A 13,643-nucleotide genomic window follows, 5' to 3' on the forward strand; every position below is an offset into this window, starting at 1 on the left:
TGTAAACTGTGAAACTGTATCACTGCAAATGCATTGCAGCAAGCAGGCATAAGTGCTTCAGATCACACCGTCATTCTTGAGATGTAGTAGCGTCTGTACTGGAGCAAACCCTGCCGCCAAAGGACAAAGCCAGAAAGTGAAGAGGTGGTACAGAAAACATGAAAGCGTATTAGTTTGCAAAAGAAAATCCCCTCATAACCCTTCCTCTCACTTCTATCTGTTTTTCAGTCTAAACTGACGCAATCCAAGAAAGCTTCTATGTCTTAGCTGGTAATAATCGACCTAGTTTACCACTGAGTCTGCTTCATTCAATTAAAATGTTTTTCATCCCTGTGCGTGACATCTTGTAGCCTGCAGCATCTCTCTCATAGCTGCCATTTCTCTGCAGAATGCTCATGCAAATTAGTTGAAATGATTTAAATAAAATAAAGTTGCTGGCTAATAATTGTGTTTTGTTTAAATGCACCCCATTTGTTCTGTTCCATTTGTACTCCACTTGGGTTGTTGCTTCCCATTAATGTTTTGTGATGACTAAACATCCCAATTTCCATATAGTCATCACTGATGTTTAATCCGATCTTATTCCCATCAGCCACCGAGTAATATTCATGATAATGTTTGAAACACGTGTGGGTAGATAGAAGCTGACTAACTTTAAACCTTTGTGTACAGAAGGCAACGGGGGTATCCTTACATTGTGAGTGCAGAACAACTTACTTAATTTCTACCATAACATTTAGTGTGGACTGGTTGCACACACACACTTTTGTTGGCTCAACTCTAAAGAAGGGAAAACTTTGACTGGTTGAATTAGAAAAGGGCTGAAGAACTACACTTTTAGATCACATGTTGGCCAGCTGTTAGACCATACTGCCAAAAAAAGAACACAGGTCAAGTACATGTCAATAGCTGTGACAGCTGTCATTCATAGTTTTGGCCCTACTTAGGATAATTACGGATCATATTGTTTGAGCTTGGAAGAAGACAGATACTTGTATAACTTGTGCATTGTACTTAGTGTGCTCTTTTCCCAGTACAGGTGATTGCCTTGTACATAGGTGTCATTCACAGGCAATCGGTGTAATCAAATCTGGAGCTTGTGTTGCTGTATCCCCATTAACATACAGGCCGAGACACCAGACCACTGGATGGTGAAAGGAGCTTTTATATGCTGCTGGTTTTTCATAAAACCAAAAAAATGTGTTATTATTTGTGCCTCTGTCTTGGCCCGGGTGTATTTTATTTGAGGGAGGACAGAGATATGGTTTACAGTAACACAATGCCACCAACTGTGTTTAAGTGGCTACACACTGGTCTAACTAAAAATCTCCCTTTGTCATAATAATATATCTGCCCATGAGGTGTCTGTACATAAAAAAAACTCCATACATACTAGCATAAAGACAAAATGAAAACAAATATGACAGTGTCCATGGGTCAGTGTCATTTTTGTTTTATACTTTTTTAATTGAATTTCCTCTTTCCTCATGCTTCCATTATGGACAGCAGCGGTGGTTGTTGAAATTGATCCCCACATGGCATGTGTCAGTGTAGTGACCCCCTTTAAAATATCTGACCTCACAGCTTCAGTATGGCTTTTCCAAATGAGCTGGACACTAATGATGAATAAGTAAAGGGTTACATGTTTTTCAAAAGGAGAAGACTGTTTATCTTTACTAATGTGGTACTGAGTGAATCAGTAACAGTACACTAAAACATATTTAGATCCAGTTTGGTCAAGTTGGTAAAGGAAACAATATCCACACAGAACAGACTTCTTTGAAAAATGCTTTATGTTATTTATCATGGGAACTGGCAATTGACACTGACTAACCCTGAGTTACAGTGACAATAGCAAACACTGCAATCCTACTCACTGTGGATAAAAAAACTTTATATTGATCCCTAAAATGCCCCTAAATGTGAAATGGATTATTTAACTTCACAAGCATTATATATACTTTACACAATAAAATGTGTTACACTTGATCAAATAAACACGATATCTTCTATATTTTTTTTATTTTCACAAGCTGACCTGCTATCACATCCCAATAAAGAACAGCTCCTCCATGCTGTTGAATCCATTAAGATTCTAAAGTGGAGCTCAGATTGGACTGCAGCACAGGGTGCAAGGACTGAGGCAGAGTTTCTATAGGGGGAGGGAGTGAAGGGAAGTCAGACTTTCGAGAAGGTGCAGTGGGGTGCCAAGGGTGAGCCCTGATGACAGCTGAGGGACTGAGGCTTTCTCTGGCTTGCCTTCATGGAAATGGGTCAGTGAAAGGGGGTGGGGGTGCAGGTGGGGGTGGGGGGCTATTGGGTGGAGGAATTCATGCTGTCCCTTCCTCACCAGGGCCTGTCATGGTGGTGGGGCAGGGCTGCACCACTGGCACTGGGAGACAGATATAGACAAGAATTAAGGAGACAGAATTTGCACTCTTAGCCTTGTCTGGGTTACTGGCATCAGCAGCTGAACACTCCAGTAGATCTCCATCACCCTGTACGTCACATCCGCCCTGGGAGTGGTGGTGACCTTTCACTCCACCAACGACCACCAAATTGAACACAGGTGCTGTAACACACTGAAATAAACAATGACTTATTATTAGAACTGCACAGACAACACTTCCACCACTTGTCCACCTCAAGTTTCTCAAATACAAATTTGAACAATTTTGAGCAGTTTCTTCTTCGCATGTTTTCTGTTGCACAAACTTCCACTTGCATTTATTTCTTCATACATTTTCCACACTGTTTGGCACTACAGTGATACATATATCCATATTCTAAATGTGTTTGTTTCATCGCTTCACTTAAACCAATGTAAGATGTTGGCACTGAGTAAAATATTTAACCACATGTCATGTTCTTGTGGCTACACCATTACATCAAATGCAGATATTCTAGATATGTTGTGCATCATTGCTTATTTAAATTTACCCCCAATTCCCTCTCATGTTGGCCAATATATTTTATATTTTTAGGAAACTGGAATCTATGCTATATTTCACATAAAGTTCAGTGCAATGCTTGGCTACACAGCAGTTGGTAAAGGTGGCGCCATTGATGCGTCCAGTAGAGTTGCAGTCTGAGATGAGTTACACTCACATCAGTAATATGATGAGTTAGGAAGTTTTAAAAGGCAACATCCATATTAACATTTTGACATAACCTCCTCCATTTTGAAACTGCTTATGATGTAGGCTATGCTGTTAATGTGAGACGTAACTCTTGTAGCTCTGGCTTAAAGGACAAATGTAGCCTAGATGAAGTCCTCACATTAAGGGGAGTAAAATATTTTCGGTGAAGTTACCCTTAATTACATTCGAGTCCGATCCTCCTCACTTTAATTCCACTTAGTTCTGACAATTAATTGAATGTATACCTGGTCATTTCATAGCGAAAACTACTCTCCATCTTTTAATGCTCAATTTATGCTTTAATGAGTTGTTTTCCTTGAGGCTAATCGCCAATTAGAGTGTTATTTATCAGAGTTGCCCTCGATGTAATCTAATTTGATAAATGAGCACATTATTCGTCTTTAAACATCTGCAAATTTTACAGCACCAAACCATCCTGAAGTAGCCGAGAACGTTTCTCAGAGGGGTCGTGCTTCATGGTGCGTAAACCTGTGCGTATAAGTAGAAATGTTTACTTCAGGTCCCCAGGATATCGCTTGTCCCCAGGTAACCTTCCACGCCCTTCCGTGTTTTCGTTCTTTATTAGCCTAGATATGTCGCGTAAATAGTTACTCTCTGACCCGCAGCCGAATATTCCATGTTTAGAACAGACCCATCCGCAATCACACACCCCCTTCCATCCACCATCCAATCCTTACACGGGGACAGCGTTGACGGGGGTCAAGAGGAAACATAGCCTCATATATATACGCCCCAGGGGCGATTTCATCCTCCGAGTCCCCTCCACTCTGTTACACTCCTTGTGTTGTCATCCGAACCGGGAATTGTTCGTGCTTCAGGAACACCGTAACTCTACTATCAGCTGAAATGGCACCCAAGAAGGACGCTAAGGCGGCTCCCGCCAAGAAGGCCGAACCTGCAGCAGCACCTGCACCTGCACCAGAGCCAGCCCCTGCTCCTGCAGCACCTGCCGCTGTCGACCTGTCCGCCGTCAAGGTACAACGACCGTGAATGCATGAGTAGCCTACTGCTATACACAGGGATGGAGATAGGACGAACTGGGATTTGACTGTGCTATTCACACTCAAAGTTGCATGACAAACGTAGTAGACCGACTTTAGTGGTTCCCAGAAGGGTGCTTAAGTGGGAAAACTAATCAATGTTGTATTCATTTATATGTCACAAATTTGAAGCAGGGACAATGTGAGAATAAAACAATTTTGTATAGGGCAATAGGGCAACTTTGATTGTACATAATATCCTAGAATAAGTATCATGGTGTTGGCGGAATTGGTCAAAATCTAAATTAAATTATTTTTTTATTTGTCTCTGTTCAATTCACATCCATTATCACTATGACTTAGGGTCGTACAAAAAAAACTAGTTTAAAATTTATACGAACCTCTATTAGTGGATGTACAGTTAAAAGTAAGTTTTTAAGAGAGCATTAGGGTTTAAAGGACTGTACTTGTAGTTGTACAGATGACTGAGGAGAATGACTAGAACCATGGATAGCTCACCATGGTTTAGACCACGCCCCCTGCTCTCTGGATTGGATAATAGAATGGTGACTAATGTATGATGGCTATGCAGGGTGACACCAAATGTGGACATGTTAATGTAGCTAAAGATGGACCATCACCGACCGGGTGCCACTATGTGAAGCTAATTTTGGCAGTGATGCAAGTTCAATCTTAGTGTAGATCTGATAAATTAGTCTAGAATAAATGCAATTGCCTGGTTATGCTGGCTTTTTGAATACAAGTGGTTGTGTTGATTAAATTGTCAAAACTCATGCATTTGAATGGGTTATACTAATATATGGCTGGTTTGTGTTGGCATCTAGATTGAATTCACCCCAGACCAGATTGATGGTAAGTACACCCCATTTTACCTTTGCTGTCACACTCCATACATACAGCTCAACTCATCCCTATCTTAAATATATCATATTTACATTGAAAACTATCTGAGAGTAAAACAATGTAGAGTACTTAAAGTGATCATGACAGATGTCACCACTGGCATTTTTGTCTTTTGACATTCTTGACATTTCTTGGAAACCACAAAGAAACCATTTCCAATATGGAGGTATTTTAAAGAAAAAAATAGTTCTTGAGTGAATGCCTTGCTAGTTATATATACTACAACAACAAAAATCTATACATCAAGTGAGTGTCAGCTGTTTCAAGTAACAGTGAATAAAAAGTAGTGTTTTGTGCCATTTTGCAATGGTCCCATCCGACACTGGACAGGACACCATTTGACAAGACTTGTCGTCTGACCGGCTGCTAGTTCCACTGCAGTCAGCATTCCCTACTTTTACTCAGCTCACCCACAGAAGGCCCTGCCTTTAAAAGGAAGGGGCTCATATTCTCAGCTATGTTTATCAATTCCAAGGTGGTCTTTTAAAGGAGCCAATACCAGTGCTGAGAGAGAGAGAGAAAGGGAGGGAGGGACGGAGGGAGAGGGAGATAAAGAGAGAGAGAAAGAAAGAAAAAGAGGGAGGGAGGGAGAGAGAGAGAGACAGACAGACAGCTGTGATAGAAATAGTAGGAGTGGTGACAGAGCTTGGCAGGAGTCAGCTATAGAGACGTCTTGCCCTTGTTACTGTATATGTTACCCTTGTTGTTTTTTTCCCTTGTTAGTTTGTAGAGGAGCTCCCTCCACCTGCTTGCAGGCGTGCAACAGCCACAGCTATATTTAGTGAAATGCAAACCATGGTCTTAAATAGCGGGAAAAACGCATTTAACACATACTGTAGAAAATGTAGAGATACTGTATATAATTAATTCAAAATATATTTGGAAGTTGGAGATGGAGCTGCATAGGTTATTATCCCTTAAAGGATGTTAATTATCAAACTCGACATATGATATGACTTTGCAGGAAAATAAAAAAATAAGTTAAGTATTTTAAAACAAAAAATACCAATACGTGTTAGCCAAGTGTAAAATGTCCCTTAAGCAAGATTAAAAAAATATGTTGTTCAAAATGATGACATCACAAGGTGCAGTTTAGGCATTCACACACTCACTGCTTAACACCTTACAAACAAACCAGTTCATGAACATTAACGTACTGGATTCATTAAGGTGTTGATATCCTCTTGTCCCTTCACTGTGCAGACTACAGGGAGGCCTTTGGTCTGTTTGACAGGGTGGGTGACAACAAGGTGGCTTACAACCAGATTGCTGACATCATGCGCGCTCTGGGACAGAACCCCACCAACAAGGAGGTGGCCAAACTGCTCGGAAGCCCCTCCGCTGATGGTAAGATAAACATCCAGCATTTGTTACCTTCAGATGTTTTTTTTCCTATTTGTCATGTTTCAATTTGATAATTTCATGCAAAAATAATTCCTAAAAAATCCCAGTATTCCCATATTGTGTGCGTCTATGCAGTAATCAGGAATGCATGGTTCCGCTTTCATTAATGTCAGTGCTGCAACATTTTTTTTAGTGCAACTTTACAGTAGGTATTTACTAGAAGGAAAACATTAATAGTGTCTGCTTTTATCGCCAGTCAAATTATGTTCAGTGAAACAAAATCAGCTGTTTTTCTTTCTGTTGAAATCAGTCTTTTTAGCTATGGAGAAGACACATGGAGTAGATCTGTCACAAAAATGTCTCAAAAATTAAGAAAATACAGAAGTCAAAATCTCCACCTTTAAAAAAAACGTATAGTTAGAGCTTAGTCACACTTACAGAACAAGAACTGGGCCTTACTCTGTACTGTGGCACAGTCAAACATACCAAAAAGAATTATAGATGAGAGAATTAGTGCCTGTAGTAGAAAAGTGGAGGTATATTATTGATGCTGAAAATGTGGAGCCTGTTGTCTAAAACCTGCCCGGCTCATTCACCTCTGGATGGAACTTCTGTCTCCTCTTATGCAGACATGGTCAGCAAGAGAGTAGATTTCGAGGGTTTCCTGCCTATGCTCCAGTCCATCATCAACAGCCCAAACAAGGCACAATTTGAGGACTACGTTGAGGGTCTGCGCGTCTTCGACAAGGAGGGCAACGGCACAGTGATGGGTGCTGAGCTGCGTATTGTTCTGTCAACACTTGGTGAGTCAGGCCAAGGGACACACATGCTGTCTCTCTAAGTGTATGTGTGTCAGTGTGTGTAATTAATACTGGTTTTCCTCTGCCTCCCCCTACAGGAGAGAAGATGAATGAGGCTGAGATTGATGCTCTCATGACAGGACAGGAGGACGAGAACGGTTGTATTAACTATGAGGGTAAGCCACAAGTTGCAACATTATAACTAAATAATATATGCTGATACAACACACTCTTTTATGTGTATTATTCATGGACTGTTAATATGGTATTATTCAACACATTCAACAAAGAAAAATGCTTATATTTTTTAAGGTGGCACCGTGCCATTTTTACCCCTTGCAATTTAGTTTACATGGAGAATACCACTCAGTGTGTCAGTCTTTTTTGGCTCGTAAAGGAGCTCTACAAACTTTGAAAAAAGAAAACTAATCCTGATGATGTCACCATAAGGAAAGATGTTTTGAGCTGTATTTTGGGAAATGTAGGATCCAACATTTTAGCTTAAGCCATACTAGGGACTAAAAGTCAGTAAACCTTAGCTTCTGCTGCTTCAATTTTTCCACTATTTTATATTTAAAGATGGGCAACTCATCTCATCTCTAAGTCCCCCATTTTTATGGAAGTGCATTAATAAATTGACCCTTTAAATGCATACTTAATCCAGAAAGTGACACAAATATTCCAATAAATTCAATATGGAGTATTTTGTATGGTGCATAAACCAGACCAAATACATTTTATTGTGCTTTAGTAAACTGTTTTATATCATCCATAGAAGTGCATTTTCAAGTTATAAATCCTTTAACTGATTTTATTGGAAAGTTGACTTATCCCTCTCTTCTGTCGTTTCTGTGTGCTGCCCTGGTCTTCATCTGCAGCCTTTGTCAAGCACATCATGTCTGTGTAAGGACCCTGCCACAAATGTGCAGACCCCACGGTGTCACGACATCCACTCACTGTTTCCTGTACCACCTGAGGAAGCAGGGGGAACTAAGGACTATGGGATGTCATTTCCTGAACCCTTCTTTTGTTTTGTTCTACTCTTCCCCCCTGTTTTGTTCAAATGGTGCTTTTTTCTCTCTCCTCCTGCTTTTTGGGGAGCCATCCTGATTTCCCATGAGATGTTTCTTTGCTCATCTTCACCCAAGTCCCCCTGTCTCATTGGGGATTCTATCATCACTGGTTTTCGAGTGTGAGGGGAAGGTGAGATAATGATGACAGTAACAGTCTGGCTGGCTCTATCTGCCAGTAAAGTGACTGGTTTGGCCCAGGACTGGCCATCAAAATGAATCCAATTTTCACCCACTCCATCCTTAGGTCTTAACTTAATGTACTTTCTGCCACAATAAACTTTTCACAAACTCCAGTTTTACTTCCAAATTTCTGACTCTATTTATGTGTTATAATTACTTGCTTAATTAATTCAGACAGATGCATGTTAAAGGAATAGGAGACATTTTGGGAAATACTCCTATTAGTTTTCTTGCTGAGAATTAGATGAAAAGTAAATGAGTGTTACCACTCTCACGTCTTTCCGTCAAATATAAAGCTACAACTAATAGTCGATTAGCTTGGTACATTTCTTTAAACTGGTTATTGTAGGTCAAACAAATGAGATCAATTGTATTGATTAGTATGCTTTAGAAGTGCTGGTAGCTGGATTTTGTTACCTTTGGACAGAGCCAGGCTGGCGGTTTCCCTGGTTCTGTTCTTTATGCTTTGCTAAGCCAATCATCTGCTAGCTGTAGCTTCATGTTTTCCCTTGCAAACATGAGTGGCATGAGTTGATTTTCTCATCAAACTCTTAACATGAAAGTATAAAAGCATATTTCCAAAATCAAACAACTGACTGTTAACAGTATGCCTTGTAATCTTAATAGAAAACAGTACTCCGGTATCCCTTTTTGTCTTTTTTTATTCGCATTAATTATTGTAATTGGTGTCATATCCACAAGAGAAAAACTGCGTACATCTACTTGACTTTTTAAGTACATTTACAGTTGCTGTAGGGTGGAGCAGGAGGTGGGAAGGGGGCACACACAGATGGGGTATGCAGAAAAAAACACAGAAGCAACAAACAATTGCAGGTGAGGGCAGTAATTAGGCAGGAGGCAGGCTATACCACAAATGGTGGCTGTAAAAGAAACTAGACCACCCAAACACTTTTTTTCTAACAGATTTAACAGGTTCAGAGTTCCCTCAGCCTTTTTATTTTTCTTCATGATTTGTCTTTTTAATGAATTTTCTCAAAATATTCCCCCCACCCACTTTCCTCCCACGTATTGCAACAAAACATCCAGATACGTTAGCATACGTCGTAAAACGGCATGAGATCTGCACCAAACGCGCACACACACAGACAGATTTTAAGAGTAGCTGCATCTTCTGCTAAATCTCAGGTCGCATTCGTAGCGTCAACAGACTGTCCTGATGAGTCCAACATCAGCCTGTGCTAGCGTAGGAACGTCTGTGAGCTCAGTATCTGCCTTTTAGCTGTAGGTTTGTGGAATGAGCTCCGTGTTGATTAGTGTTCTGATGTACAAACAGGCATCTATATTGAACTACTGAGCAGGTACAACGTGTATGATGCTGTTCAACAGGACTGAGATGCCTTCCTTAGCAACACCAAATCAGCTGTCCGACATTGTCACCAAGCATTACACTGTAAACAACTAATAACTACAAAACATGAACTTGTTTAATCTTTATCCAATAATTGAGGAAATAACTTACTAAAATCGTTGTTTTTTAAGATTACAAAATAGCCTCTTTTAATATTAGAATCAATACATGCTTGTCATAACATGACCTAGTTTTTGCAGTAATGCAATTTTACAGGTATATTTTATAGCCATATTGTCACTTCCTTTTAAAATGTTTTTTAGGACATGTAGATGGCAAAGAACTTTTTATACATGTTTCTATATATATTTGTTAAATATATTATATATCGGATGACAAGAATGACTTGCAATAAGGATACTTGGTTTGTTAGGGGGTTTGGCATCCATGCACGCATGTTTACTGAGTGAAATAACACGTGCTGCATGGTGTGCTAGCCACATTATTTCTTATTTAATGTAGAAAAAATGTTGCAGCTTCTTCAAAACACTGATCTAGGACCAGTTAAGCCCACACCTGGTCCCCCACTTTGTATGTACCACTTCATTTAGGACCAGTACTCAGACTGAACTATTCTATGTAACATCATTCAAAAAGAGAGAGGCCAAAAAGAAAATGAGTCAGAAATAGCACATATTTGGAAAATAAAGAAGATCAAAGTACAGTAGCTCCTAATTTGAGTCTCTACTTAGAGTTGAGTGATGGATATCGAAGTGGAGATGTTTAGAGGCTGTGGTTTAGCTGACGGTGGCCTCGGCGTGGCAGGTGTGGGCAGAAAAGTTTGAGGGGATCGGGGTGAGGATGTCCGGGGCGCAAAGCAGGAATCTAGAGATCCAGTGTTCACAAACCCTGCTTGGCCAGAGCTGCAGTCACATCCTCAGCCAGGGTTGCTAACTGCGGCGACTCCAGTACGTTGAGACTACCGGAGGATGATAGGTGGCTGCCCCGGTGGCGCTGGGGGGACACGGAGCTGGACAGGCCCGGCGACTGGACGACAATCTCAGCCCCGTGGTCCACTCGTGCCTTGGCTTGGTCGCGAAACATCAGCCTGTGGGTCTCAATCTAACAAAGGCAGGTGGTGTAACGTAGGATGTAGAGAAGAAATACATAATTTTCACATCACATAGGGTAAAAATGATTTAAGTGTTTTTTTGTAAGTCAGCTTTAGAACAAATGCAAAAGAACAAGTTTAACTTTGGAGAACCAGAGCAGTTTGTTTTCTAGACTTGACTATTTGTCTCTTAAGCCTGTGCTGACTTCAGAGCCCAAATGAATACTTGATGAACTTTGGTGTTTGGAGTAACCTCTACTGTACTTTTTTATTTATTTTTTTGATTTGTGGCAATACTGTACCTTTACTGGTACCTTCATAGGCAGATAAAGGAATGCAAGTTTTTGAAAGATTGGCTTGTAGGAAACACATTCATTTATATATATATATATATATATATATTTATATATATACACAAACATACTGTATATATATATATTACATGCATACTTAATCCACTTTGATAAACTTCTCTAGTTTTACTTTATAGTATATCAGACACGTATCTTTTAAGATTACAATAATGTTCATACACATACGGATGGTTTTTCTGTCTACATTCTCTTCACTTTACAGGTAAATTGACTAATTAAGGCAACGGAAAGTCTATGCACCATGACTCGCATAGGACATTATACTCAAAGCAGTAGGAGGTAGTGTTTATATCTAAAACTGGTTAGTAAGACAATCTCTCAAAAACTTGTCTTCCTTTAAATCATGTATTGGGAGCATGGAGCTCACACTCACCGTGACACAGCTTCCACCAGGAGTGTGCTGAGCATTTTCCAGGGAACGAACCTTGGCTTGGGCTTTGTCTTTGAAGTCCAACTTCACAGTCTCTATGCGCACGTTACCGCCCCCTGGGGAGAAGTGAAAAGAAGTGTAAAAACTGTACAGACAATTGACATGAAATATCAACTCAAGGTTCACATAGTGGTAAGCAACTGAACAGATGTGTCAGATCAAGGTGGTTGGAGGTTTACTTATACAATACATTGTTCTGTTGAAACAGATCTCATTGGGAAAGTGATGTGTATTGTTGTATTGAAAAAGCTTGCACGCTAAGCAAGCACTCAGTGAATAAAGGTTTTAAAATGGACAGACAGAAAGGACCAGCAGATGGGGCTGCAGCACCATCTGTGAGGAGAGATGGGGGCTTCCACACCTCACAACAAAACAACAAGGCCTCTGGAAACCTGTCAGCACAAACTGTCATTCAGAATCCCTGCAGGTTGTGTTCCGAAATCTTTTCAGTACTGTATTAAAAATAGGTTTGCAGTATTACTGGTCAACAGTAATTGTATTGCTTTCAACAGTACTAACTTCAAAGGCCAGTTCACACAAATGAAACCCTCTCTGCTTTCTACACACTCAGGTTAGAGACACACAGAGAGGCCAGCAGGAATCACAACACCTCCCGCTATGGTGCCTGTGGACAGATCCATTCCGCTGCCAATGTAGTTTACGGCTGGCTTCAACAGAGCCAGACCTTCATCTGACTGAAGTTTAAATTGGATCAAATTGCACTTTATTTACAGTTAACAAATAGCCACAGTGCATGTTCAAGTGCAAGTCTTACACCTTACCTGTGGGACTCTTTGCTCCTATTTACATCTGTATGTGTATAAATTATCTTAATAATGACATCCGATCCACAGGCATTTGCAAATTTGACTTCTTTATCACTTTTGTCGAGGGAAGACTTGCTAACCCCTGGTACTTGTTAGAAATTCATAACTAACTTCGTGTTCTGTTGGATCTCTGAGGAAAAGGAGGCTGAGGGTCGAATTGAGAATTAGGAAAAGGTTTAATGCAACAGCAGTGATGAAGATGATAAGACAAAGACAATCAGACACAAACAAACACAATAACACTGCAGCTGACAGCGGACTGATCCATGCTTCCCCCATGATGGAGTCACGTGAAACTCAACATACTACAGTACTTGTAGCTTTTGGCGGGCTTGCTTAAACTAGCAGGAAGAGGCGGGGTTAGCTGACCTTTTAACATAATGGGCTGATTTGTTTTTTCAAGAAGTTGATCGTACTCCATGGACTGCATTTACCCCTGGCTGAAATCCTATCACAATGCAGATCATATTACATTCCGATCACAATGCGTTTTGGGTGCTTTTACCTTGCATTACCATGGATTTTTTTTGTTATACAGATGTTATATTTAAATATCGATTGCATGTTAATGCTAGGTGCAAATGGGGTCCTTGAGTGGGATTTAATGTAATACTACCAAAAAAAGTGGGATTGGATGCCAAGCTGCAATTTCCCACACCTTGCAGGTCAAAGTTTACAATGGTTACCCTATTGCGCCTCTTGCCAAGGATTCGCTGCTCCTTACAGAAATGTGGGAGCCAACTCATGACATCTATGGGTTTTTTCTATCCTCACACACATTCAGGACTGGGAGCTGCCCAGTACCTCTCTTCACTTAGACCTAAGCAGTGCTTTAAGAGTGCTGTACATTCTCTTTATAAATTCATATCTCAAGGGAAGCAATTGCACCAACTGTTACCTGGCCGATGATGGATGTTATCTAGAGAGCCACACTTGGAGGTCACGTGGCTCAGGTCAATCTTCTTGTTCTGTATCATTACCTGTAAGAAGCAAAGTCAGGACAAGACAAGTTCAGGGCTTACAGTTCACAATAAGGTTATGACCCCCCACTGACCTCAAATAATGCTTACACAGAAGATCCAAATAGTATCTTCTCTTTTCTCAATTATAGAGAAAGGCTGTAATGTATC

General features: G+C 40.4%; 2 protein-coding genes across 2 annotated transcripts in view; one reads left to right on the forward strand and one right to left on the reverse strand.

The window, feature by feature from the left end:
- The first annotated feature begins 3,865 nt into the window (after positions 1-3,865).
- On the forward strand, positions 3,866-8,575 carry myl1 (myosin, light chain 1, alkali; skeletal, fast). The gene is made up of 6 exons (XM_032529965.1): positions 3,866-4,136; positions 4,987-5,014; positions 6,269-6,412; positions 7,039-7,212; positions 7,308-7,385; positions 8,088-8,575. Exons 1-6 carry the CDS (start codon positions 4,008-4,010, stop codon positions 8,114-8,116), a joined length of 582 nt encoding a protein of 193 aa, XP_032385856.1. The 5' UTR covers positions 3,866-4,007; the 3' UTR covers positions 8,117-8,575.
- A 534-nt stretch (positions 8,576-9,109) lies between these two features.
- map2 (microtubule-associated protein 2) overlaps positions 9,110-13,643 on the reverse strand; it is a 102,232-nt gene continuing 97,698 nt past the window's right edge. Inside the window, exons 21-23 of the mRNA XM_032529959.1 lie at positions 13,412-13,493; positions 11,630-11,742; positions 9,110-10,893 (exon numbers count right to left, since the gene is read on the reverse strand). Coding sequence (XP_032385850.1) covers positions 10,672-10,893; positions 11,630-11,742; positions 13,412-13,493 — 417 coding nt within the window. The 3' untranslated portion in view covers positions 9,110-10,671. The remainder of the gene's footprint in view (positions 10,894-11,629; positions 11,743-13,411; positions 13,494-13,643) is intronic.

Source organism: Etheostoma spectabile, chromosome 11, assembly GCF_008692095.1.
Source record: "Etheostoma spectabile isolate EspeVRDwgs_2016 chromosome 11, UIUC_Espe_1.0, whole genome shotgun sequence".
NCBI lineage: Eukaryota > Metazoa > Chordata > Actinopteri > Perciformes > Percidae > Etheostoma > Etheostoma spectabile.

Bases quoted from the DNA above. Each gene is read 5' to 3' on its own strand.
- myl1 (XM_032529965.1), top strand. From the start codon at position 4,008: ATGGCACCCAAGAAGGACGCTAAGGCGGCTCCCGCCAAGAAGGCCGAA. The intron at 6,413-7,038 runs GTAAGATAAACA...CCTCTTATGCAG, and splicing joins CGGAAGCCCCTCCGCTGATG to ACATGGTCAGCAAGAGAGTA. The intron at 7,213-7,307 runs GTGAGTCAGGCC...CTCCCCCTACAG, and splicing joins TATTGTTCTGTCAACACTTG to GAGAGAAGATGAATGAGGCT.